Genomic DNA, 23,024 nt, shown 5'->3' on the forward strand with positions numbered 1-23,024 from the left:
CGGTCCACTTCCGCTGATTGGACGGACTTGTGTGCATACTATTGTGTGGCAGATTCATCCATGGGCAGATTCGACAGAAATTTCTTTGTGCGTAATGTAAAATTAGGCTTTAAATACAAATTCAGTGGTTATATTTAGCCGTATGTTGCCTCAAATCACTTGATAAATTAGTATTCTTTTGTTGTTTAGACGCTGGAGAAATGGATGGACAAAAAACGGGTAAGAATTTGGGTTAGCTTCAACTCGAATATGTTTGTCGGGATTTCATGTTGGTTTGGGCCAAATCAAAATAAACAAACGTGTTTTGTTAGTGTGCTAATTTTCAGAGTGTTTTATTTTTTATTCTCGCTGAGGACATTATTTACAGACTTTTTGTTCTGCGATACCGGTATAAGTAGTCTGTAGAACAGTCGACAGCTTCTGAAGGCACAAGTGTCAGTCCTGTGAACGTTATCCCCGAAGCTCAATGATGTGGCTGATTAATAATGAAGGTTTTCATACAGCATCAGATTGTGTGGACAAAGACAGCTTATCGACCTTATTTAAAAAGGAAATGTATCAACGGATCAACACTCAATAATACGCTAGCTCATATTTTCATTGCTTCATTTCATAAGGAACATAGTCAATTTCACACAAAAAACAACAAAAAACATATCAAGGAGTTAAAACATTAACAAACTGAACAATATTCAAGATAACTGTGGATGGACCGCCTCATGTTAGTCTTGTATAAAGACTAAAGCTGTGATGTTTCAGCAATTGCCATATCCTATGAATTAACATCCAAATACGTAAATTGCATCCACTTGAAAAGGAAATGCTGATAAATTGTTGATATTTAATATTATATATTAATATATTATATAGTATATATAATTGTGGGTATATTATTTTAACAGCATGCTCTGTTAGATGTGGATTGTGGAATGAAATCAACAAAATGACCGGTTGAAAATATGTAATATAAGTATGGCACACTCCTTCCCTTCTATTTCCCTTATTTTCTCCCTACCTTTAACTCCGGTTGCATGTACAGTATTGGGGGGAGGGGGGGGGGAAACAATGTTAACAATTTTAACATTGACATCCACAGAAACAAACTACTTTGAATAATGCAGATTAGGATTGTGCTATAGTGAAACTAGTTAAAGCAGTTTTCATTCATACGTATGTCTCTTTGACACTAGATTAAATAATAAAGAAAGACCAGTTTCTATGAGATGTTGCAGATGGGTGAAGGGGGGAGGCTGGAAAATGGGGGATAATGACTCCAAATAACAAAATTTGCTCAGACATATAATGTTAATCTATCTCACTCTCTTTTTTCCTGTTTTTTTTTCCTCCTCTCACTGCCTCTTGATCTGCTACCTTTTATTCTCTTTGTCTCCCCAGCTGGTTCTGTGTTCATGTGTCGGCTGTGCAACCTCTTCTCTCCCAGTCGCTCTCAGCTGCTGGCCCATTGCTCCCAGCTGCACCCCCAGCAGGAGCCTCCTGATGACATCATCATTGCTCTGCAGCCTCTTGTAGGAGAGCCTGTGGAGACGCTGACAGGTCAGATTAGCGTGTCATTGCCAGCATTGCTGTCATTAAATCATGTAAAAACAAACAAACCACACTTTCTATTGCATAATAATTATCACTACGTTCACTAATTTGGGGATGAATTGGACGATGAATTTGTACAATGTATTTGATAGGGGCTTGAGTCCAATACAGTACTCAACTGTACTAATATTCTTGGACTGATAATCAAGTAAAAGTTAATTAGAAGATAATTACAATACCAAGCAAATAAAAAATGTGAACAATTAATTAAGAATGAAGAACAAACAAACATTATACTACACAGGAATATGCCAGTCAGTGCAACACTGTAACTCTTCTCTGTTTTTGATTGCGTCTGGGAGATTGCTGTACAATGGAGTTCTATGACACAAGGCATAAGCTACATTAGTACGGCTTTTGCTACACAGAAAATAAGTGTTTGTAGGATAAGCTAATGGTTTGTTTTGGTCTCTTAGTGGGATTTATTAATTGGAAAAACACTGTGTTATCTTCTTATCTGTTCTGCTGTGTTGTTGGCGAACAGAGAGCCCAGTGAAGCGAAAACGAGGACGACCGAAAGGCTCTACCAAGAAGACACGCACAGATTTGACAGAGTGCATGGCCGACTCTACCCTTTCTCAGGAGGATAACGTTCAAAGAGAAGAAGAAGGCAATAAGGAGGAGGGAGACAGACAATGTAGCTCAATACAAGGTAGTGTTGTTGCCAATTATATGTATCCCATAATTCTTTCTTTTTCATACAGAAGACATGGTAAGTAACTTCTGCATGAGAGAAGATGCTTGCTTAAAGTTTATAGCCAATTTTACAGTATAAAGGGTTTTGGGCAACTGGTGTTTGCCTGGTTGGTAACCTAACTTTTCTTAAAAGTCACTACATTGTTGTGTAGGCATTTAAGCCATGAGTTTTATTTTTTTCAAGTGAACTTGTTTTTGTTAGTGATTTCTGTAAATATTCTACACAAACTGTGTTTCCTGCACTCGGCATACTGACTCTTCCTCTGCTAGCCGAAAGCAATGACGGGATATTGGGGCTGGAATGTAGAGACTGCCATCGCTCGTTCAGCAACAGACGACAGATCCTTAAACACATCTGCCTGAGAGAAGCGGAAGTTGACGAGGACGAAGAAGAGGAGAACGGTGAGGAGTGAAACAAATCCGCGATAGAAAAGTGAATGTGTGCCAAAGAGGCATTCAAATTTGGGGAGACCTGAAGGAGAATGTTTGGAATTATCCTTCCAATAATTATAGATCATTAGATACCTCTGCCTTGGTCTATAAAACAGGTTTTGGCAATTTAACAGACATAATAATCATTTTCAGGGAGCATCTGTGGTGGTCCAGGAGTTGAGGCTTCTGGAAGTTTGGATCCTCGGGGAACAGATCCAAACCAGATGCAACAAAACCCAGCGAGACCACGACTCGTGAGAGAAAAAGGTATAAGGTTTAAGTTCAGGACATGATTTCTTCAAATTAATTCTTACCAAGAGGGACACCTAATTGCTGCTTTAATATCACAATTTATTGAAATTTATTGAAAGAAATTCTGGTACAGGATATAAAATCCCCTATTCCAGACTCAAGCAACACAAAACAAATATATATATATATATATACAGATTTTAACATGTTTTCATAAAACACATTAATTTCATGATTGAAATGTTCTAACAATTCATAAAGAAGTTACATAAATTACTGACAAGCTTTATTGTAATTAATTGTAATTTATTGTAATTATACATTACACCTTTTGTCAGGCGAAATGCATCCAACCTATTCTTAAAAGAATTAACTGAAGGGGAACGCACAACTTCTTCTGGAAGCTCGTTCCATGATTTTACCGCACAGAGAGTGAAAAAAATTCTTTCTCTTCTCTTGACATGTTCTAGGGTAATTTGTGATGAAATGTGAAAGATTAATGATCTTAGCAGTTTGACCTTTTCTTCTTCCCTGCGTGTAGACGTGGGCAGCTTCAGACCCCCGAGAACCAACCGAAGCCGCACCTCAAAAGAAGGAGGCCTAGCAACGGGAAACAAAAAGTCGGTCATCAGTGTTGTTCTGACAGAAGATAAAACACTCCCAGGTTTGTCCTAAGGAGTGTTTTTTTTTTTTGTGTGTGCTAGCATTCACATTTTGGCTAACATCGACTGCTGTAGAAGAAATATTTATGACCACTAGCCCAACCACACCCCTGATTCAAAATGAAGAACTGCACCACAGCACCTTGTTAATTATGGTTGTAATGACTTTATGATCTTTAGCACTTTAGAATGCACAGCATTACGCAATGCATTATTATTTATTAATTTATCTATTCATTCATAGTTGTACCGTATCTGTGAATTGTCCTTTTATGTGCTACTCTTTGTGCCTTTTAATTCCTCGTCTGGGACAATTTGGGTTATTTGAATCAAATTGAATTGAATAAGTAAGATGTGTTAACCTTTCATTCAACAGGTGTTTCTACGATGGTTCCAGTAGAGGACAATTCAGCAGAAACAGAGTATTCAGCCATCCAAGCTCAACCTCAGGTAAGCACAGGAATACACACAAACATTCACCGAAATTGTAAAATGTATTTCTCACTTACCTCTTGTAGTACTTAGTCTGGCAGACAACTTGGAGTTTATTTGCCCAGGTTTTGAGATATCTCTGAGATTTATGCCTCCATCCCAATAGAATAACGCTGTATAGAATTCCATTAGTTGTACTCACAACAGTGAAAAATTACATCGTTTTTCAGGAACAGTGTCCCAGTTACTCAGGATAGTGCAGAGACCTTTTTGTGAGTAGTTTCTATGGAAACGTATTTCTGCCAAAGACATAATCTTTATTAAAAAAAAAATGATGTGGGCTCAAATGCAAAATAAAAACACATTCTTTCTAAAATGTTTTAGCATGTTAGCATTTCAACGGAGTTTTAAATGAGATGGTTCTGTGATACAATGTTGAAGTGTGTGTGTCTTTTTTCATGTATTAGTTATTATCTAATATTGATTTGATTTGAGTTGATCTGTGAGTGCTAATAGTATATGGGTTTATTTATTGAATTTGTCTGGGCAGTCTGCAGTCTTCCAGAGTCAGTCATGTCAAGACCTTGCAAGTGGAGCCACTGCCTGCGAGGGTGACCCTAAAACAGATCAGGTGCCGAGGTAATATAATATCTCTTCTATAATTCTTTGAATGTAATACATAATTGATGGTAATAAGCAGATCGCTTCATACAGACAATCTGACAACGGGAGTTAGTTTGTCAAATGCATGCATAAATAATATTGTAAAGGTCCTGCTAGTTTGTGCTGTCAGTGGTCTGATCCCTTTGTTTTCTACTCGTAGTTCTAACCCGACCTCCACAACAACAACAACAACAACAACAACAACAACAAAAACAGCAGCAGCCAGCAGAGGCTTCCAGGAATATTCTATCAAGCAAGATGCTACCAAGTACTGTATGAATATTTTTATAAAATGTATTAACATAGAATTTATTTTATAGTAGTTGTAGCTTTGGCGGTTAAGTGTGGCGGTTAAGTGTAGCCAAATGCTTCTTTATAAACTACAGGCTACACCCTACTGTAACTAAATCTGCTTCTAATGTAACAATCTAACAGAAAAGATATGTCTGACTTTGTTTTTCCTGTTTTTTTTTTTTTGAGTAGTTAAAAGTTTATTTAGTTTGCTTCCTTATTGCTAATGTTGTTATCCGAGCAGCCTAAAGTCAGTCGAAGAATTTTGTCTATTTTGTTAGCAACATTAACAGCAATCTCTACTGCCACCATAGTAACTACAATATATTGGTCAGCTGGTAATTGTAATATTGATACTCTCTGTCTCCCAGTTTACTACAGAGCCAGTTGAAGATCTTTGCCTGTGAGTTCTGTAATAAGATCTTTAAATTCAGACACTCGCTGGTGGCCCACCTCAGGACACACACCCAGGAGAAACCGTTCCAGTGTCCACACTGTGACTACGCATCAGCCATCAAAGGTAAATCCAGGCTCACTGTTCTCGAGGCCACACACACACTTTTAAGCTTGATTATTAAAAGTGAAATGAATCGAGATGTTAAAGTTACAATTTGTATTTTGAAGTTTGTGTAAATCAAAGGCGCTGACGGGAAACAGGGGGAGAGAGAGGGGCGGGTATGACAGGTCCCAGGTTATATGGCATCCGTCTTAACCACCACATGCCCCTATTCGTAGGATTTCATGTGAAGTTTTTGTTTGTACAACATTGATGCAATGCCATTAAACATTGGTGCTGTTTCTTTGTGTTGCTTTTAACCATTTTATTTCAGTGTCCCATGTTGGATCCTTGGTGAAAGAGGGCTGTAGAGATATTTTGTCTTAACTCCTCCTTTAAATGTGTAATCAGGTGCCTTTGCAATTACTAAATATCAATAGTTGCATACAAGCAACACGGAATTACTGGAAGTATTTGTAAAACCTATAGCAGACCAGGGTACCTTCTGGAATCTTTAAATAACAAAATCATAAAACTTGCAGTTACAAACTATTAAAATGCCTGTAAAAGTTGCTTACTTTCTTACCTTCCTTTCCCTTCAAAGCCAACCTGAATGTTCACCTGAGGAAGCACACAGGAGAGAAGTTCAGCTGTCAGCACTGTCCTTTCAACTGTCTCAGCCCAGGACACCTGAAGGTGTTGTTATTACTTAATTACTGGTATTGATGTTATTAGTAGCACTGTTATATCCTCAGTATAATTGATAGGGGTGTGCAAAAAAATCGATTCATATTCAAATCGCGAATCAAGCTCTACCGATTCAAAACTGACTCATAGAATTCCAAAAATCAATTTATTTTTTTTTAAATTTTTTTTATTGTATGTCTACTGCAATCACATGGGAAAAGTAACTACATTTACATACTGTGAATCGTTTTTTGAATCGAGAATCGTTTTTTGAATCGAAAATCGAGTTTGAATCGAACCGTGAGTCTAAAAATTGATATTGAATCGAATCGTGACATTTTCTGAATCGTGCACCACTAATAATTAAAATGAACACGTAAGCTTAGAGACACAATGCAAAGTATGTTGTGATTCTGGTTTCCACATTCAAATAGATTAGATCAATGGTCAGGGCTTTTTTTGTTGGTTGCAGCAGTAATTCTGTATTTCTGGTAATGCAGGTCCACATAGAGCGAGTCCATTTAAAGGTGAAGCAGCACTGCAGCTTCTGTGAGAAAAAATACTCCGATGTAAAGAACTTGCTTAAACACATGGAGAAACGACATAACCTGAAAGACCCTGCTGTCTCCCAGAGCTACCAACAGCTGAGGTTTGAGCTTCATTATAGGGCTGGGCAGTATGGAGAAAATCAAATATCACAATATTTTTGACCAAATACCTCGATATCAATACCGCAACGATATTGTAGTGTTGACTATTGGTGCTTTCCCAAAATATTTACACAATGAGATTTTTGATAAATAATCATCAGTAATATGTATATAATGACTAAGTGGGTAAAGGCAAATGATAGAACAGTTACAACAGTCTGGTAAGTTCAGAAAATGACATAACTTTACTGTAATGCAGCCTTTAAAACCAGGAAAAGACAACACTTATGCCATATTCCGATATATATATATATATATATTATGATATCCAAAATCTAAGATGATATCTAGTCTCATATCACAATATCGATATAACATCGATATATTGCCCAGCTCTACTTCATTATCTACATTATTTTACCTTCCCATCTACCATCGGACACACCTGCCCTTCTAAATCTGTTTATCTGGTCCAGGTTAAAGACTCGTCAGGGCCTCAGACAGCTCCTCTACCACTGTCCCACCTGTAACCGTCGCTTTAAGAACCAGCTGGAGCGGGAGCGCCACCTGTTGGTCCACGGGCCCCAGCGTCCCTTCGCCTGCCTCCTCTGTGACCATGCTGCAACCAAGATGGCCACCCTCGCTGCTCATGTCAGGAAGCACCTCTTTCTATACGTGTGCTGTGTGTGTGACGGGAAGTTTGTCAGCTCTCAGAGACTGAAGAGTCACTTGAAAGAGTCTCACCCCGAGCTGGACCAGGGGCAGGCCTTCACCGACTGCATCAACAACAGCTACTATCTGATACAGCCTGGAGGAGGCATGTGGGGGGATGAGGAGAGAGACGATCCAGATAATGGGATGGAGGAAGAGCTAAGGATAGAGCAGGATGGGGAAGATGAGAGGACAAGAGAGGGGGGTAGAAGAAATTGTGTAGGAGGGGAGGAGTGGCGAGATGGGGAAGGGGAGCAGCTGAAAGTAGCAGCAAGCGAAGATGTGGAGCAAGAGGAAAATCAAGCTAAATCTCAGGGTGAAAGTGCAGAAGAAATGCAGCGGAAAGAAGGAGAATTAGAGAACAGAAGTGCACAGCAAGATTCCCAAGAACTGCTCCATCAAGCTATTTCTACAGAAACCACAACTCCCTCTGACAGACAAGATGAAGCAACGGCTGGGGAGAAGTCACAGGACAGCACGGCGGACACAGGCACCCCAGCAGCTGGAGACGATACACCAGAGAGCAGTCACACCCCCCACTTGGAGGACAGGACTCAAGAAAATAAACACCCAGCTGACGAGAACACACAGACACCTTCAGCACCTCCAGTGGAAGATAAACAAACTCCACATTCAGAAACGGTAAATTAGTCCCAGGTACACAATAATATCAGTTAGGACTCCCACTAATGATGAATTGTTTTCAACACCAATTATTTTCTTGATGAATTGTCTGGCCTTTGTCTTATTTTGTCCATCCAACAATCCAAAACCCAAATATATTTAATTTCTTTAAATCATTTAATGTTCCAGAATTTCAAACGAGAGAATATTAAGATGTACTTAAGAAAATGATTTAATGATTAATCGATTGCTGCTGATTAATTTTCAGCACTAAAAAGCCAATAATTAGTGTATATAATCTTTAACATTACAAGACTTTTATTTTGGCATTAGCAGGCCGACATATCGGAGTTATGTCATCCATGTCTGATGATGCAGTCTTATTATTTAATCAGAACTATATAATCTGTGTCTGAAATACATAATTCTTTAGAGGAATTCTACTTTAAGTCATCTTTTCATCTTCTCTTGAGGTAGACCTTCTCCTCAGCTTTGCTCCTGGCAGTCTGACTTGTTCTTTGTTTTCTGCTGGTAGGTGCTGGAGGTTTTGCATCAGAGTGCGTTCCAGCAGGTGTTCTCAACTCTTCAGAAGACTCGGCTCAATATGGAGTCTTTCCAACGACTCAGGAAAATTTACGGAGACTTGGAATGTCAATACTGTGGTGAGATGATGAAACTCCCTTGAGAAGGCTGGTTTTATTTTGTCCTGTTATTTTATTTATTTAGTTTAATTTTGCTTTATATTACATGTGATTTTTTACTCAGGGGTATTACGATTTTGATTTTAAATCGTAAATCGATATTTTTTTCTTTCTCCACCCTCCCTACTTGCGCATGTCCGAAGAAATAAACAACAGCAGACACAGTGTAGCTTAATGTGTAGTGTAATTTAACCCAGGGTAACGTAGCTTACCGGTAGCCTACAGCTTGACTTTTCCAGACACCATGGCCACTGCCCCTTTGCTTTCAGCTGTGTGGCAACATTTTGCCTTCCGTGTGAGTGAGTTGTGCCGAAGGGACTCCATGGTGCCTTTGGGTGCACCTAGTTAAACTAATGGTGGAATTAACTGCGCCCTGTAAACTCTGAGAAACTCAACTTTTTGTTGTAATACCCTTCTTCCATCTAGTGGCTCTTAACTGTGGCATTGCCCTCCCTGTTGAAAGTTTAAATCGAAAATGAGAATCGTGACACCTCTATTAGCTTTTCTTCTATCTGGCTAGATTGTTAAATAGTGTCTTTTTTTGCTGCACAGGTAAACTGTTCTGGTACAAAGTCCACTATAACGTCCATGTACGCACACACACCAAGGAGCACTCACATTACTGTTCAAAGTGTAGCTACTCGTCCATCACCAAAAGCTCTTTAAAGCGGCACCAGATCCAGAAGCACAGCGGCTTGCTACTGCCTTGTTCGAATCTCGGCTGTAAATACACCACACCTGACAAATACAAACTTCAGGCCCATTTGAAGACACACCAGGAACAGGTAACCAGTCTTCTACCTTACCCTACCCACCCTAATGTATTGTTTACCTCAATGCAAGTTTAGATCAATTTGTTTGATCAACATTTTAGTTTATTTGCATTAAAATGTAATGCATTTGCATTATGCATGTATTCAAGGTAGCTTTTTACATTTGTTAAATTAGTAGAAAAATTAAGTTCACAAAAAAGATCATTCATGCCGCCCTAATGATTTTATATCTGAGCTTTAATCAGGTGAAGACCTTCACTGTTTTACCCATTTTTACTGTGACGGATGCAAACATTGACTCTTGACTTCTGTTGTTTACAGGGGAAGAGCGTGACTTGTCCTGTCTGCCAGAACAGCTATCCAGAGCACAGACTAAAACACCACATCAAAACATCCCACCCTGGTAAAGAATACACAAATATATCTACAGACATACACAAAACATGCACACACTACCTTTTGATGTTTGTTCTCTAAAAAGTTGAATTTCAAACCTGTCCTTTAAATCAGCGTGGGTATTTTGTTCATTCTCCACTGTGCTTAGTGTATTGCATCTGACTGAAATAAATAGTTAGTCACATAGCCAAGTTCAAGAAAATGTCCAAGGTTGCGATTTCATTGTGTGTGTTGGACAGACACGCTACCTATGCACGGTAAAGGACTGATGGTGCAGCGCGCAGAGAAGTGCCCCTACTGTGACTCCTATTTCCTGAAGAACAGCAGTGACTTTCAGCGGCACATCTGGGCCCACCAAGGTGAGATATTCATCTAATCTTAACACAGGCAAACACATACACACACACAGCACAAGTGTGGAGAAACACATCTGGGCCCACGAGTGACCAAATGCACAGTATTTCACTGCTTGATTACTTTGTGATCTTAGCTTCCGTCTGTCTCTCTTTCTCCTGGCTGCCCTCCAGGACGATGGACTAGACTGAAAACACACTCCAGACGTTGTAGAAGGAAATTGGCCCGTTGGTCAAGTTACTTGTGAAATGATGAGAACACAAACAAATCAAATCATCTGCTTGTATGCTGCTGGCATTATCTCAAAGATAAAAAATAGAAATCTGGCAATGAAGATAGGCAGAAGTTACACGAAAGTTGTGAGACTGTTTTTCTCCTGCAATGAGCTCTTGGTCAAAACTTGTCAGTTTTGCTACGCTAGATGTTTGTTTATCTGAGAATCTAATGAGTAATGTGGGGCTGCTAAAATTACTGCTAATGAATATGTGCTGAAGTTGTTTTACTTAATTAATTTTGTCAGTCCACACAATCCACAAGGTAATTGACAGTTCAATGTATCTTTTGCAAATCCCTTTTTATAGTACACACAGCACACACAAGCAAATCGCAGAGTAGCGAAGGGGCAATCATGGTATGGCGCCCCTGCCGCAGTTTGGGGGTTTGGTGCCTTGCTGAAGGCCACCTCGGTAGGGCCCAGGAGGCAGACTGGCAGCTGGAGAGGTGCTCTATACTCTATACTACCGTACAGGCCTGAACCGGCGACCCTCTGGTTCCCATACTTGTTTAATACGTAAACTATGTGCACATCAGCTGTAATGTACAATGTTTTGTTTTGAGGAAGTGAATTGTTAGTATATTCCTCTTCCCATCAGTCCCTGCTTAAACCCTTCCTGTTTACCTTGAAGTTACATCTGTGCTGAGGCTGAGGAAGCTGGCAGACATAAATCTAGCACAGCTGTTGATGAAGGTCTCAGAGAGCACAGCCAAAAAAGCCTGCAATGCATAGTATGCTGATTGTGTTTTTCAGCAGTTTATCTGGCTTTGTTTTCTTGACGCTTTCTGCCACTTTGTGCTACACTTCCTAGCTCACTGCTGGCTGCGCCCATACAACACTCACCCATAGAAAACATGTAGGTACATATCAGTCACAAGGTGGTGGACTAATAACGCACTTATGCACTTAATATAGTTCTTTTACTGTAACTTTCTAGCTGTTAATGTTATGTTTATGTTCTTTTATTAATCTACATATATTGTAATTACAATTCTAAACAAAACGTTTTATTATTTTCTTTTTTAGCATTTTGTTGCTGTCTCATGTGCTTATTCTTTTGTTTGCGTGTGTCCCCGTGTGTGTAGGTTTGAAGCCATATGTCTGCAGTGTGTGTGACTATGCAGGCCGCAGTAGAAGCAACCTGAAGACTCACATGAACCGACACAACACAGAGAGAAGTCACCTCTGTGATCTGTGCGGTAAAAAGTTCAAATCTAAAGTCACGCTCAAAAGCCACAGACTGAGCCACACCGATGAAGGTATGTATTATTTATCTATTTATTATTATCCATGTTATAATTGATTATTGTATGTCCCAAGTATTCTGCTTGACTGGACGGAATTTGAGTAAGTGCAAAGCGATGATCTATATATAATATCTTTTGGTTTGTTCAGGGAAGCGGTTTCAGTGTTCGGAGTGTGACTTCACCTCGGTCTCCAAACCTTCCTTGCTCAGACACATGGAGCAACACGCTGAGTTTAAGGTCAGAATAAATTCACAGGCGCGCGTGCACACACACACACACACACACACACGCTCAATGGTGTTTTAAGCCCCCAACGTCTCCTTCCAGGCAGCACTGCGACCGTTGACTTCAAGGCACCTAACCCTAATGTTAGGTGCTGAGACAGTGGGGGCTTAAAACACCGATAAAACACACACACACACACACACACACAAGCTGTACTCATGATGTCATGTCATTGTTTTGACAACATGATTGACAAGTTGTTTACAATAATCAATTTAATCTAGTCTTACAGATACTGTATTTGCATTAACTTGTGTGTGTTTTTATCTATCTATGTAGCCATTTCGCTGTGCCCACTGCCACTACTCCTGCAACATCGCTGGTCCCCTGAAGCGACACTACAACATGAAACACCCAGATCAGAAATATCAGAATGCCGGACCTGGACTGCCTAACCCTGATGCTCTGAAACAGCAAGGTCTGATCTCTGCTCTCATACTGCCATGTCCAGACTTTTCATGTTCTTTAATGTCACATTTTACTACAGTAGGAAAGTTGTATTACGTACAGATTGTTAAAGTATGGTTGGCATTATGGTGAAGACCCTCAGGAGTAAGAAAAATTATTTGATATTGCTTTAGGCTTGTCACAGTACAGAACAAAAAGCGTGTTTAGCACAACCTAACATAGCTTTTGTGTGTGCCTGTGTTTAGGTGGTATGAAGTGTCCTGAATGTGAATTTGTTTATGGCACCAAGTGGGAGCTGAACCGCCACCTGAAGAGCAAACACAGCCTGAAAGTGGTGGAAGGCACCTGGGAGGTAAACAGTATACACATACACAGACTAGATACAGTGGAAAAAAAGCATTGGGTTATTTTTAGCCATGCTAGCGACATGACTCTGGGGATGGCAATGTTGGTTGGTCCACCACTATGGTCCAGACTAAAATACCATATATCGACTATTGATTGGCACAAAATTTGGCACAAACATTCATGTTCCCCTCAGGACGTATTGCCACTTTGGTGACACCCTGGAAATTATGACATCATCAGGTCATAATTTAATTTTGTCTAATACTTTGGTCTAAGACCAAATACTTTCAAAACTAATGGCATTCCCATCAGCCTCAGATGTACATTGTGTTTAGTGCTAATAAGAAAATGCTAACATGCTAAACTAAGATAGTTAACATGGTAAACAGTATACCTGCTAGGTTCAACATGATAGCATTATCATTGTGAGCATGTTTGCATGCTAACATTAGCATTAAGCTCAAAGCACCGATGTACCTAAGTACAGCCACACAGAGCTACTAGCATGGCTGGAGACTCTTTGTCTTGTTTCTGTCCCAATCTCTTGTCATTAAAAATTATATTTCTGATTTAGAAACTTAAACACTGCTGCCACAATATCAGAAGCAGAAATCCCACTTAAAATCTTGCTAGCTCAATCATGTTAGCATTTAGTATATGTATGAGTTGTTTTTCTTCGTCAAAGCTAGTATTTTCAGTATAGTACAATCTCCGCCATATGTATGAATTACCAGGTGGGGGAGACAGTAGAGGCCCAGTACGTGCCTGTGGAGGATGAAGAGCAGCTAACAGAAGAACCTGTAGCAGCCCTACAGGACAATGGTAACAACAACAGTGATAAACATACAGTAGATACAGACAATTTTTTAAAATGCTTTTCCCACAAATAATTGGGGAAAGTGCTTGCATAATGTACCATGTGACACATCACAATAAATGCGTGTCTCTTGTGTTCAGTTAATATCCAGCAGATTACCGAATTCAGTTCCGAGACTCACGACGCCGTCACCTCCATGGTCGCCATGGCGCCAGGCACTGTTACCGTCGTACAACAGGTAAACAACACCATATCACATACTCCGTAATTCATCAGTTGTTACAACAAAATGTTGATGTTGAGTTGTGACTGAAGTTGCAGGTGGCTGATGAGCAGGAAGTTGGTAACTGCAGCAACCAGCTGATGGTGGTGAATGCAGAGGGGGGTCTAGTCGGTAACCAGGTGATGGTGGTGGAGGACGCACACGGCCTGGAGGCTCTGACAGTCCTCACTCAGGGAGAAAACACTCACCATTATATTGTCTACGTCCAGGAACACACTGTAGAAATCAACTAGTAATGCTACAGTAGCATTTCAACATCGGTCGATCCATCAGTGTTGAGGGGATCAGTGAGTATCCGTTTGCAAAAAGTTAAGTAACATAAAATGTACCAATAAGCAATAAAATCAGGATTTAGTCAATGTTTCCCTGTCCTCATTAAGCATTTCATTCATCAAATGTATTTTTTCATTCGCTTGGTAATTATGAAAACCATACTTGTGTGATTATGTGACATATTTTGTACTTACAAAGTATATTTGAATAAAAACCCTGTCCTGCACTGCTCTTTGCACTGGAGTGGCTTCATTTTCTAAAAAAACAAAAAACAAAGTTGATTTGAGTTTAGTTGTTGCTCAATATGTTTTCACATCAGAAATTCTGAAACATTTGGTACAGTTTTCATATTATGACACATTTGACATGTGTGACTGAATATGATATGAGAAAAAGCAACACAGAATATTTGCAATACTTTGAAGTATTATACACATTTTTATGGAAGTAATTTAAGAGTAGTTTACAAAAACATTTTGAATAAAAATAAAAAGAAGGAAAAGCCTTCTCTTGGAGGAACAACACTTTGCATTAGGAATTCAATATAGTGGTTTATGTTTGTTTGTAGCTTGGAAACAGACTATACAATGTGCTGTATGACACAAAAAGATAATATAGCAGCGCTACGTGGTAGTTTAGTCTCAATCCAGTAGGTGGCAGTGGCGCGCTTTGTGGTCTGTTGCATACATCCGGTACATTGTTTAGCTTACAGAAGAAGAAGAAGAAGCACCGGTGGGAAATTTGACTGCGCGAAAAATTGTTCGATATTTCACTCCAAGCTATTATTAATCGTGAAAATACTAATGCTTACATGACATGGACCGTTACGTGTTGGTTATATCCTTTTGCCAAACTGATGACGACCTGGCGGAGGAGTATAATGTTACATGTAAGTTTATACTTACTTTGCTAACGTTAACGCTGCTAAACCAAGTTTAACGTTGACGTTAGTTAACGTTAGCCAGTGGCTTAAAGCGTATGTTGATACTGTACACATAACGTACACGATCCACATCAACACATAACTTAGCTAGGTTAGCAACATACTTGTAAGGTTTGGTTACAATGCTAACAGTGTTCGTTTCAAGAGAGTTGAGTCGCATACATTTGGCTTGTAGCGTTAAATGAACGTTACGTTATCAGTCTAACGTTAGAGTAAAAAAAGAAAAAGTGTTTTACGTAAATTTAAAAAACGTAAGTCTTAAAAGTGGCTAGGGCTAACCCATGCACAGCACGTGCTATGTATATGTTTTTATTATAAATAAACCAGTAGTCCGGTTGTGGTGAAGCCTGACTACTGAATTGTCATTGTCCACAGGTCTGGAGCCAGTAAAGCAGATACATGACAAGCTTGTGGACATCTCAACTCAGGAATCAGTGAGAGGGATCTCTGTGTTTCCTGGTACAGTAAATTAAACACTATCTTAAACCCTGTCTTACCTCCACACATAAGCTGTTGTTATTCCACAACTTTCCTCGCCTCTTTCTTCCCTCTGCATGTTTTCCCAGCTTGTTCTCTCAGTGGCAGCCCATCAGTTCAGAGATGGCACTTTGCAGTTCAGGCTTGCCAAGGAGTTACGCAGGTGAGACATTTGGAAGATTCAAGACCATTTTGCCATAAACATGGTTTTTGTTGCAAGGTGTAGGTTTTGTGTCTCCAAATGTATGTATTACATACACTTAAAAGCATATTTATTTAACTTTGTCTTCGAGCAGTGACACATAGAATTTACCAAAGCCATAATTGCTGCAACATGTCGACATACTGTACCCTGTGTGTTGATTTCCAGTTGGTGGTATCGCTGTACATTTGGTCAATAAAATGTTTTATCCACTTGTATGCTGACCAGCTGAACTCATGGGAAAGATGCTGATAAAAGTATTTATTTATTTTTTTCCTATTTAATCCACTCCAACTAAGAAGGGGGTATGGCATTCAGAGAGGAAGTGTATTAGGATTTTTGGCTTTCAAACTATTGATACATGGATAAAGGAACATGGGCTGTAATTCTGTATTCATACTTGAATCCATATCACCTGTTTTGTAGTTTTGCAGCTCAGACTGGGAAGAGCTGTGGACAGGCCATCAGAAAACGGACCGTGAAGAGGAGAAGCCGACTGCTGTGGAGTCATGTCTCAGTGCTCTGAGTAATCAGGAGGCACCGGACCAAAAGGATGATCAGCCGACACTGACAGAGTGAGCAACAGATGATCATTTGTCTTTTTTATAATATGATATGTTCTTGTTTTCTCTGCTCGGTGTTGCAGGTATTTGTCTGATGCATCTTTGTGAGCTCATAAATATTAATATTATCTGAACATATATTAAACTATCATTGGTAGTACTGAATTTGCCCCAATATAATCTATTTTATATTTATCTTACTGTTTTATACAGCGAATCAGGAGATTGATTTTGAGATACTTTGCTAATGTACATGTAAAAAAGGGAAAATCTTCTTCTCGTGTCTCAAAGAATCAAAGACAAAGTATGACTTTTTGGATAGTGGGCTGCAAGTCTTTCTGTTCTGAATGTCTGCATGTCTTTCTTAAACAGGCTGCTAGAGGAGGCTGCAGAAGGACTGCATCTACTGTCAGACAAGCTACCACCCCCAGGTACTGCTGAGCACTTACTTTCTTTATATACAGTACCTTCCTTAGCAGTAGGGTCGGGCGATGTCCCCTAAATTGGCAGCTGACGATGTTTTCAGTAAAACATGGGGGGGAGGACTTTTTATTTTACTATATCGCTTTACATAAATATGTTTTTCTACTACTATGGGTTAACAGTTAACATAGAAACGATCAGACATACATTTAAATGCCCTCTGTAAATAGACAGTATTATATGCTGCCCTGCTGGTAGGGGCAGTTTTTTACAACTTGACCTACTTTCACTTAACTCCGGTGCAGTAAAGTCAATCAGATGTCCGTGATCTGCGTAACGACAGTACAGTGGGATGTTTGCCTTCAACAGAGCGACAGTAATAACCTAATATACCATCATTACTGAGATTAAACTACATTCTCGGTTATCTTTGCACTGAATAACGCATTCACTAAACAGAAACATAACTCTTGCAGCGCACATGAACAGATGCGCAATATTAGCTCACACATAAAAAAAGCATCCTCGTGAATTAGCCTACTGTTGCTAACGTACATTCATAAATCCTGTATAACATTGTCCCGTACCTACAAGGACATCAGACTTACTTATTGATGCACGCACACAGTAGTGTCGACAAACTTAGTCCAATGAGGGGAGAAAGACCGCTGTGTCCAGTGTTACTATCAGGTAGAGCGAGCTACAACTGACAGAGAGAGAGAGAGAATGTATCACTGCAGCCAATCCAGTCTGCTCAAAGCAATGGGCTTTTTCACAAATAGGTTGCTTGAAGGGGGAAAAAGTAGCTTCCACTTAAGGGGCCCTATCTTGCACCCTGCCTAGCACAGCACAAAGCCCGACGCAAATGTCTTTGCTAGTTTAAGACCGACGCACTTGTCAATTTCCCGTCCAGCGCCCGTGACTATGATTAGTGTGTGTCTGACAGGGTGGGGGGCGTGGCATCACGATAGCGGCTTTCCATCGTGAAGTCGGCCAGCCATCACGACGGACGATGATATCGTCCATCGGCACAACCCTACTTAGCAGCTGTGCATTTGTGAAGATGTTTACGGCATGCTCAGTAGGGCTGTAAACTTTTCAAAAATATTTTGTTAGAATGAACGATAACCAACATTAATTGGATTGAAATTCATTTGAAGGCACAATCCTCCCTTATATTGTGTTAAAAAAAATGCTTCCACACACCACTACTTTTTGATTGATTTTGGGTGTTATTATGATTGTCTGTACAGCACAGCTCGCCAGTTTCCTAATTTTGCTTTAACGAGGAGAACAACAAACGTCTGGTTTACTGATAGGGCAACAGAGCAAGAAGTTAGATTACTGCACAAATCAATGTCTCAAGTGAGAGTTTTGTCTTTGCCAAAAGCTTCCAATAACAAGGAATTAAAACCTATTTACTCAAGCAATTAGGTTTTGGAAATATACTATAGCCTTGTAGAAAAGGTGGCCTACTCTACATCATGGATATGCACTCACCACTGGGAAGATAGGATGCTTTTGTTCTGACTACTTCTTCTCAAGTCTGCATCCTGGAGTGATACTTTTTAGCACACCACCTCAGCAGGAGTTCAGGAACAGTCACCCTCCATTGTTAGCTGCCACGAGGAGCTCTAGTCACTACGGCCTTTCAACTTTTCTTCCACAGATCAGACAAAATGTCTAATGAATTCCTCTTTGGTTTATCCTATTTTCCCCCCTTAGGTAAAGCCTTGTTGGATGTGCTTGTGTTGGGCTCCGCAGAGCAGTCCCCTCCTATAAAGGACCTGCTGCCTCTACTGGGAGCCCTCAAACACATCTCCTGCTGGCATGCTGCTAAGATCACTGTAGTCACACAGCACACCACTGGGTAAGGGAGATTTTTGGATTTCTTGAGTTGCACAAAGCAAAGGATAAATACACTTTGAAACTAATCTAACACACTAATACAAGAACGTTCCTCAAGTCAGACGATACCTGTACATTCCCTGGGCTCACAGTGTACATATGCCAGTACACAAACACACAACTATTAGTTCATTATGGTATGCCAAACATGAAAATCTGATGAGAAAATGCAAAGATGGCTCAGGACTGTTATTCCTAATTTTTTTTGCGAATTAAGAATAAAAGTTAACAAAGCTCCCCTGTGCTGGTCATTGAGTGAACCTTTTTTTTTTTTTTTGCCCAGGTGGCAAAAAGCAGCGTCCTACCTGAGTGCTGATCTGGTGGAGCCTGCTGACCTACACAACTGTATGGACCATAGAGAACTGTGGAGGGGCGGCCTGGTCATCAGAGAGAAGAAGGTAAGGGGCTCAGAAAATGGATTGAGTGTACGGAAGAAACATTCAGGATATAGTTAGTTAGTTAGTTAGTTAGTTAGTTAGTTAGTGTGTGTGTGTGTGTGTGTGTGTGTGTGTGTGTGTGTGTGCTTGTTTAACTATATTCGTGGGGTCCAAAAACCTATACACTTGTGGGGTCCGGACAGCTTTGTGGGGCCAAAATGCTGGACCCCACAACTTTAAAGGGCTTGTTGTAATGGTTTAGGTTAGGGTAAGGGGCTAGGTAATGCGTTATGTCAATGTGTGTGTGTGAAAGGTTCAGACCTTTAGAAAAATGTGGGGCACAGCTTGAGCTAAGAGAAGAAAGTAAAGATTTATTTAAGTCTTTATATATACTTTTATGAATCTGTATACACTACTGTACTATGTGTGTGATTGGTCATTTAAAATTAGCAATGAAAAACAAAAGTGTGTGTGTGAGGTACTAGCTTTCGAGAGAAAGAACTTTTTCTTTTTCCTCATAAACTCGGACTCTCTGTCAGTGTTGGCCAAGTACTGGAGAGGGCATGAGAAAAAAACAGTGTTCTTCTTTAACTTACCTGCTTGCTTGCCCAGGGCTTTTTTATTATGAGCAGTGTTCTCTGTATGCTGGAGCATACAGCTAGCGGGGCTCAGCGAGAGACGGCAGAGAAAACCGCATTTGCTTAAGAACCTTCTGTACTGGGGCTAATCATGGCGACCTGATTCATGCCTCAGTGTGATTGTCTTTTTCATAAATTACTCATGCAGCCCATACAAAGGCCAGAGGGTACATTTTCACATAATTTCTTTAAAATTGCGTGAATGTTTTGACTCCGTGGGAGATGAATCTCTCTGCTGCTGAATGAATCTAGAGATATTACTGGAGGTCACTGAGGGGTCATGGGAAATAGCTCTGCCTTGCTGGCAGAGCCCATCCGGCCCGGCTCCACTCCCACACAACCTTGCTCCCTGAGGAGTTGGCTGTAATTGATTATTAAGGACTTAGGCAAGGACAAGGGTTAGAGAACGCCTCAGGGCAGATTCTGTCTGTGTTTAAAGGACAGTGCAGGTGTTCTTGAAATGCAGGTACGTTTTACTTTCTTAGAAAAGTATAAAAGTAGAATTCTGTGAAAATAACGGCTTAAAGAACAGTTGTTGCTCCAGAAAAGGTCTGGCTCTCTGTTGCATTTGGGTATTCTCCCACTTACGACGTACAGAGTGTTGCACGGTGAGGCTCCTGCCTATGTGGCTGAGCTACTTCACCCATATTTGTCAGCTCGCTCTCTTAGGTCTAATATGCTAAATTTACTGTCTGTCCTATACACCTGGATAAGACCTGAAGTAGACCTAAAATATGAAATGCTCTGCCTCCTCCCTTACGGTCCTGCTGTTTCTGTGGATTCTTTTAAAAATCAGATAAAAACATACCTGTTTAGATGGTGTGCAGCTGGTCTGCACTTTCAGTACGTTATTGTGTAATACCGATTGTGTATTGTGGTCTCACTCAGTATTGTGTGTCTTGTGTTTGCCCTGTAAAACACTTTGTGACTTATGTCTGTGAAAAATGGCCTTCCCACTTTGTTGGAGAAGAACTTGACTTGCCTGTACCATGCCCTGACCTCAACCCAATCAATGCATCACCTTGAGGATGAAGTGGACTGCCTCAGTAATGCTCCTCAGGCTGAATGGGAACACATTACTGCAGCCATGCTCCTTCATCTTCCCAGAAGAGTAGGAGACTGTCAAAGCAGCATATTCATTGTTTTTGGAATGAGGTGTTAAACAATAAGAGAGTGTTGCACTTTTGGCCATGTAGTGTACTTTATTACTGCTTACCTGCAAGTAGCTTCACACTGCCCTTTAGTGTCAAAGTGAATAGGCTGAGGTGAGGTGTTTTTTGTTGCTACTCTGGAGATGACTTCACACCCACTTGTACTTGTTTCTCATTAAGCAGAAATTGGCAGGTTCAGTGGTTTTTAGAATTGGACACTTGTGCTTCTCTTCCACGTTTCTCTGGGGAGAATCAGCAATCTGCTTCACCGTGGAGTTACCCTTAACGTCTCAAACTTTTGTTCTTTTAAACCTGGCTGAGATTTTCAGTTGCTATTTAATGATCATTTTAAATGTTGATCAGCGTGTATCTTAAGAAATATACCTAACTGGTATCTTGAAACTGCTCAGATTTTTTTTCCTTTGCTGAAATTTCTTAATTAAGTCAACTGTTTAGTCTAGTGCTGTTTGTACGTTTGTGTTCTACTCGGAAATATGTTTAAAGCAGCTTTAATTGATATTTTTTATCCTAGTCAACTGGTGCTTCACAAATGTTTTCTGCAGACATCTCTGCTCTGTCTACCAAGCTCTGAGTATGCAGCTTTTGAATCGCTGCTTTTGAATCGCATTTAATGAAAGTGTCCTTTTCTAAGTTGCTGCCTTCAGAAGTGATTGGGCTGGGGCAGTTAGTCAGTAAAAGCTTCACAGTTGGAGAGTGGTGGAACAAAGGAGAATTCCCAAAAGTCTGTCTGAGAACAATCACTTTACAGCTGTTTAAAACATAGCGTGACCTTTTCTCTCCTCTGTGTGTTTGCCTCAGTATGCGTCGGAGCTCCGTTTTGATGGCTTTTCTCTGCGCTCTCCAGTGCATCACATATCAGGGACCAGTCTCTTGCAAGCTCCCTACACCACTACAGAGCACAAACTACAGTCTGAGGTAAGTACCTCTCACATTTTTATTTTCCAACCTTAACCTTTCTCGTGGTTTAAAGTTAACCCTTTTCCCCTGAGCTCATGAAACTTAAGACAACCACAGCCTTATTTATGGGAATAGTTCACACTGAAATGACAATTCTAATGCTCAAAGTGTGTGATAGCTAACCTCATAATCAGACTGAGTTGCCATTTTGTTTCAAGGGGGTGCATTTTGTTTTGTTTTGCCCCAACCAAACAGTAGCTAGTGACATATCCGTCATCATCATTCACAGTCGTCATTTTAGATGCTTTTGCTGTTGTCGCCATTTTTCATGGGTGTAGCTAAATGGCTCCCACAAAGCTCTGATAGGTTGAATGTTTCTCCAACTCTGTGGGCACCACAACAGACCTATTTGAATCGCTGCCCACATCTCCGATTTGTGCAGCGATTCAAAGGTCTGGAACTAGCTTTTTATCATTGCTGCATTTTATTTAACTTTTCCAAACACCTCAGGCAGCAACATGTACGGGTTTTATTGCCAGACAATTTTATTGTGGTTTCAAAAGTCCAATTGTTTGCATCATTATTTCTTGTTTCTTCCTCTCTGACAAAAATATGTTGTAGTCTTCTGCCAGAGTGCTGTGGGCCCTGGACAAATGCTGTCATTGAGGAAATCTTGTTTAGAGAAATGTATTGTGTGTTGAGTGTTTGTTAACCTCTGCAGCTTGGAAGAAGACTATTTTGAAACGATGTCTGTGTCCATATTCCTACAAACTTTAGGGAGGGTTTTGATTGACAGGATGTTGAGTAGATAATGACTGAATTTACATTTAGGGGAGAACTCTTCCTTTATCCCAAGTTGAAGCCACATCTTACCTCCAAGCTAAAGAGTTGAATGAGCTGCACACGGTTCTATCTCCTAATTATTTCTGGTGGCTAGAAGGCGATGAGTTCAAAAGGGTCACTTCCTCGTTGCCCTTTAATCGCATTGAGGAACCAATGACTGAAGGACCATCAGTCAGATAAATCAAATGTATTTTATCTGCTAAATGAGTGCCCAACCT

The 23,024-nt window shown here is 40.2% G+C and overlaps 2 protein-coding genes across 3 annotated transcripts in view; both read left to right on the plus strand.

Annotated features, from left to right (window-relative positions):
* Nucleotides 1-7: 7 nt before the first annotated feature.
* zfat (zinc finger and AT hook domain containing) lies at nucleotides 8-14,589 on the plus strand. 2 transcript variants are annotated; one of them, XM_078253381.1, is made up of 25 exons: nucleotides 8-87; nucleotides 190-219; nucleotides 1,396-1,554; nucleotides 2,093-2,260; nucleotides 2,575-2,706; nucleotides 2,890-3,003; nucleotides 3,530-3,652; nucleotides 4,027-4,100; nucleotides 4,633-4,721; nucleotides 4,906-5,013; nucleotides 5,408-5,556; nucleotides 6,137-6,228; nucleotides 6,720-6,868; nucleotides 7,346-8,222; nucleotides 8,740-8,866; nucleotides 9,458-9,690; nucleotides 10,000-10,081; nucleotides 10,314-10,433; nucleotides 11,788-11,961; nucleotides 12,098-12,186; nucleotides 12,514-12,652; nucleotides 12,888-12,994; nucleotides 13,725-13,812; nucleotides 13,948-14,045; nucleotides 14,123-14,589. In XM_078253381.1, the coding sequence occupies exons 2-25, from the start codon at nucleotides 201-203 to the stop codon at nucleotides 14,321-14,323; spliced, it is 3,711 nt and encodes a 1,236-aa protein (XP_078109507.1). In that variant the 5' UTR covers nucleotides 8-87; nucleotides 190-200; the 3' UTR covers nucleotides 14,324-14,589. The 2 variants fall into 2 exon arrangements, with proteins under 2 accessions (XP_078109507.1, XP_078109508.1); XM_078253382.1 differs by having other exon boundaries at nucleotides 14,129-14,589.
* A 490-nt stretch (nucleotides 14,590-15,079) lies between these two features.
* The window catches only part of mtbp (MDM2 binding protein), a 34,022-nt gene continuing 26,077 nt past the window's right edge, over nucleotides 15,080-23,024 (plus strand). Inside the window, exons 1-8 of the mRNA XM_078253383.1 lie at nucleotides 15,080-15,252; nucleotides 15,682-15,765; nucleotides 15,873-15,946; nucleotides 16,412-16,560; nucleotides 16,921-16,979; nucleotides 18,697-18,841; nucleotides 19,163-19,277; nucleotides 21,865-21,981. Coding sequence (XP_078109509.1) covers nucleotides 15,180-15,252; nucleotides 15,682-15,765; nucleotides 15,873-15,946; nucleotides 16,412-16,560; nucleotides 16,921-16,979; nucleotides 18,697-18,841; nucleotides 19,163-19,277; nucleotides 21,865-21,981 — 816 coding nt within the window. The 5' untranslated portion in view covers nucleotides 15,080-15,179. The remainder of the gene's footprint in view (nucleotides 15,253-15,681; nucleotides 15,766-15,872; nucleotides 15,947-16,411; nucleotides 16,561-16,920; nucleotides 16,980-18,696; nucleotides 18,842-19,162; nucleotides 19,278-21,864; nucleotides 21,982-23,024) is intronic.

Source organism: Sander vitreus, chromosome 6 (assembly GCF_031162955.1).
Source record: "Sander vitreus isolate 19-12246 chromosome 6, sanVit1, whole genome shotgun sequence".
Lineage (NCBI taxonomy): Eukaryota > Metazoa > Chordata > Actinopteri > Perciformes > Percidae > Sander > Sander vitreus.

Coding starts and splice junctions, on each gene's coding strand:
- zfat (XM_078253381.1), top strand. Junction 6,869..7,345: donor CAGAGCTACCAACAGCTGAG/GTTTGAGCTTCA, acceptor TATCTGGTCCAG/GTTAAAGACTCGTCAGGGCC. Junction 10,434..11,787: donor GCACATCTGGGCCCACCAAG/GTGAGATATTCA, acceptor CCGTGTGTGTAG/GTTTGAAGCCATATGTCTGC.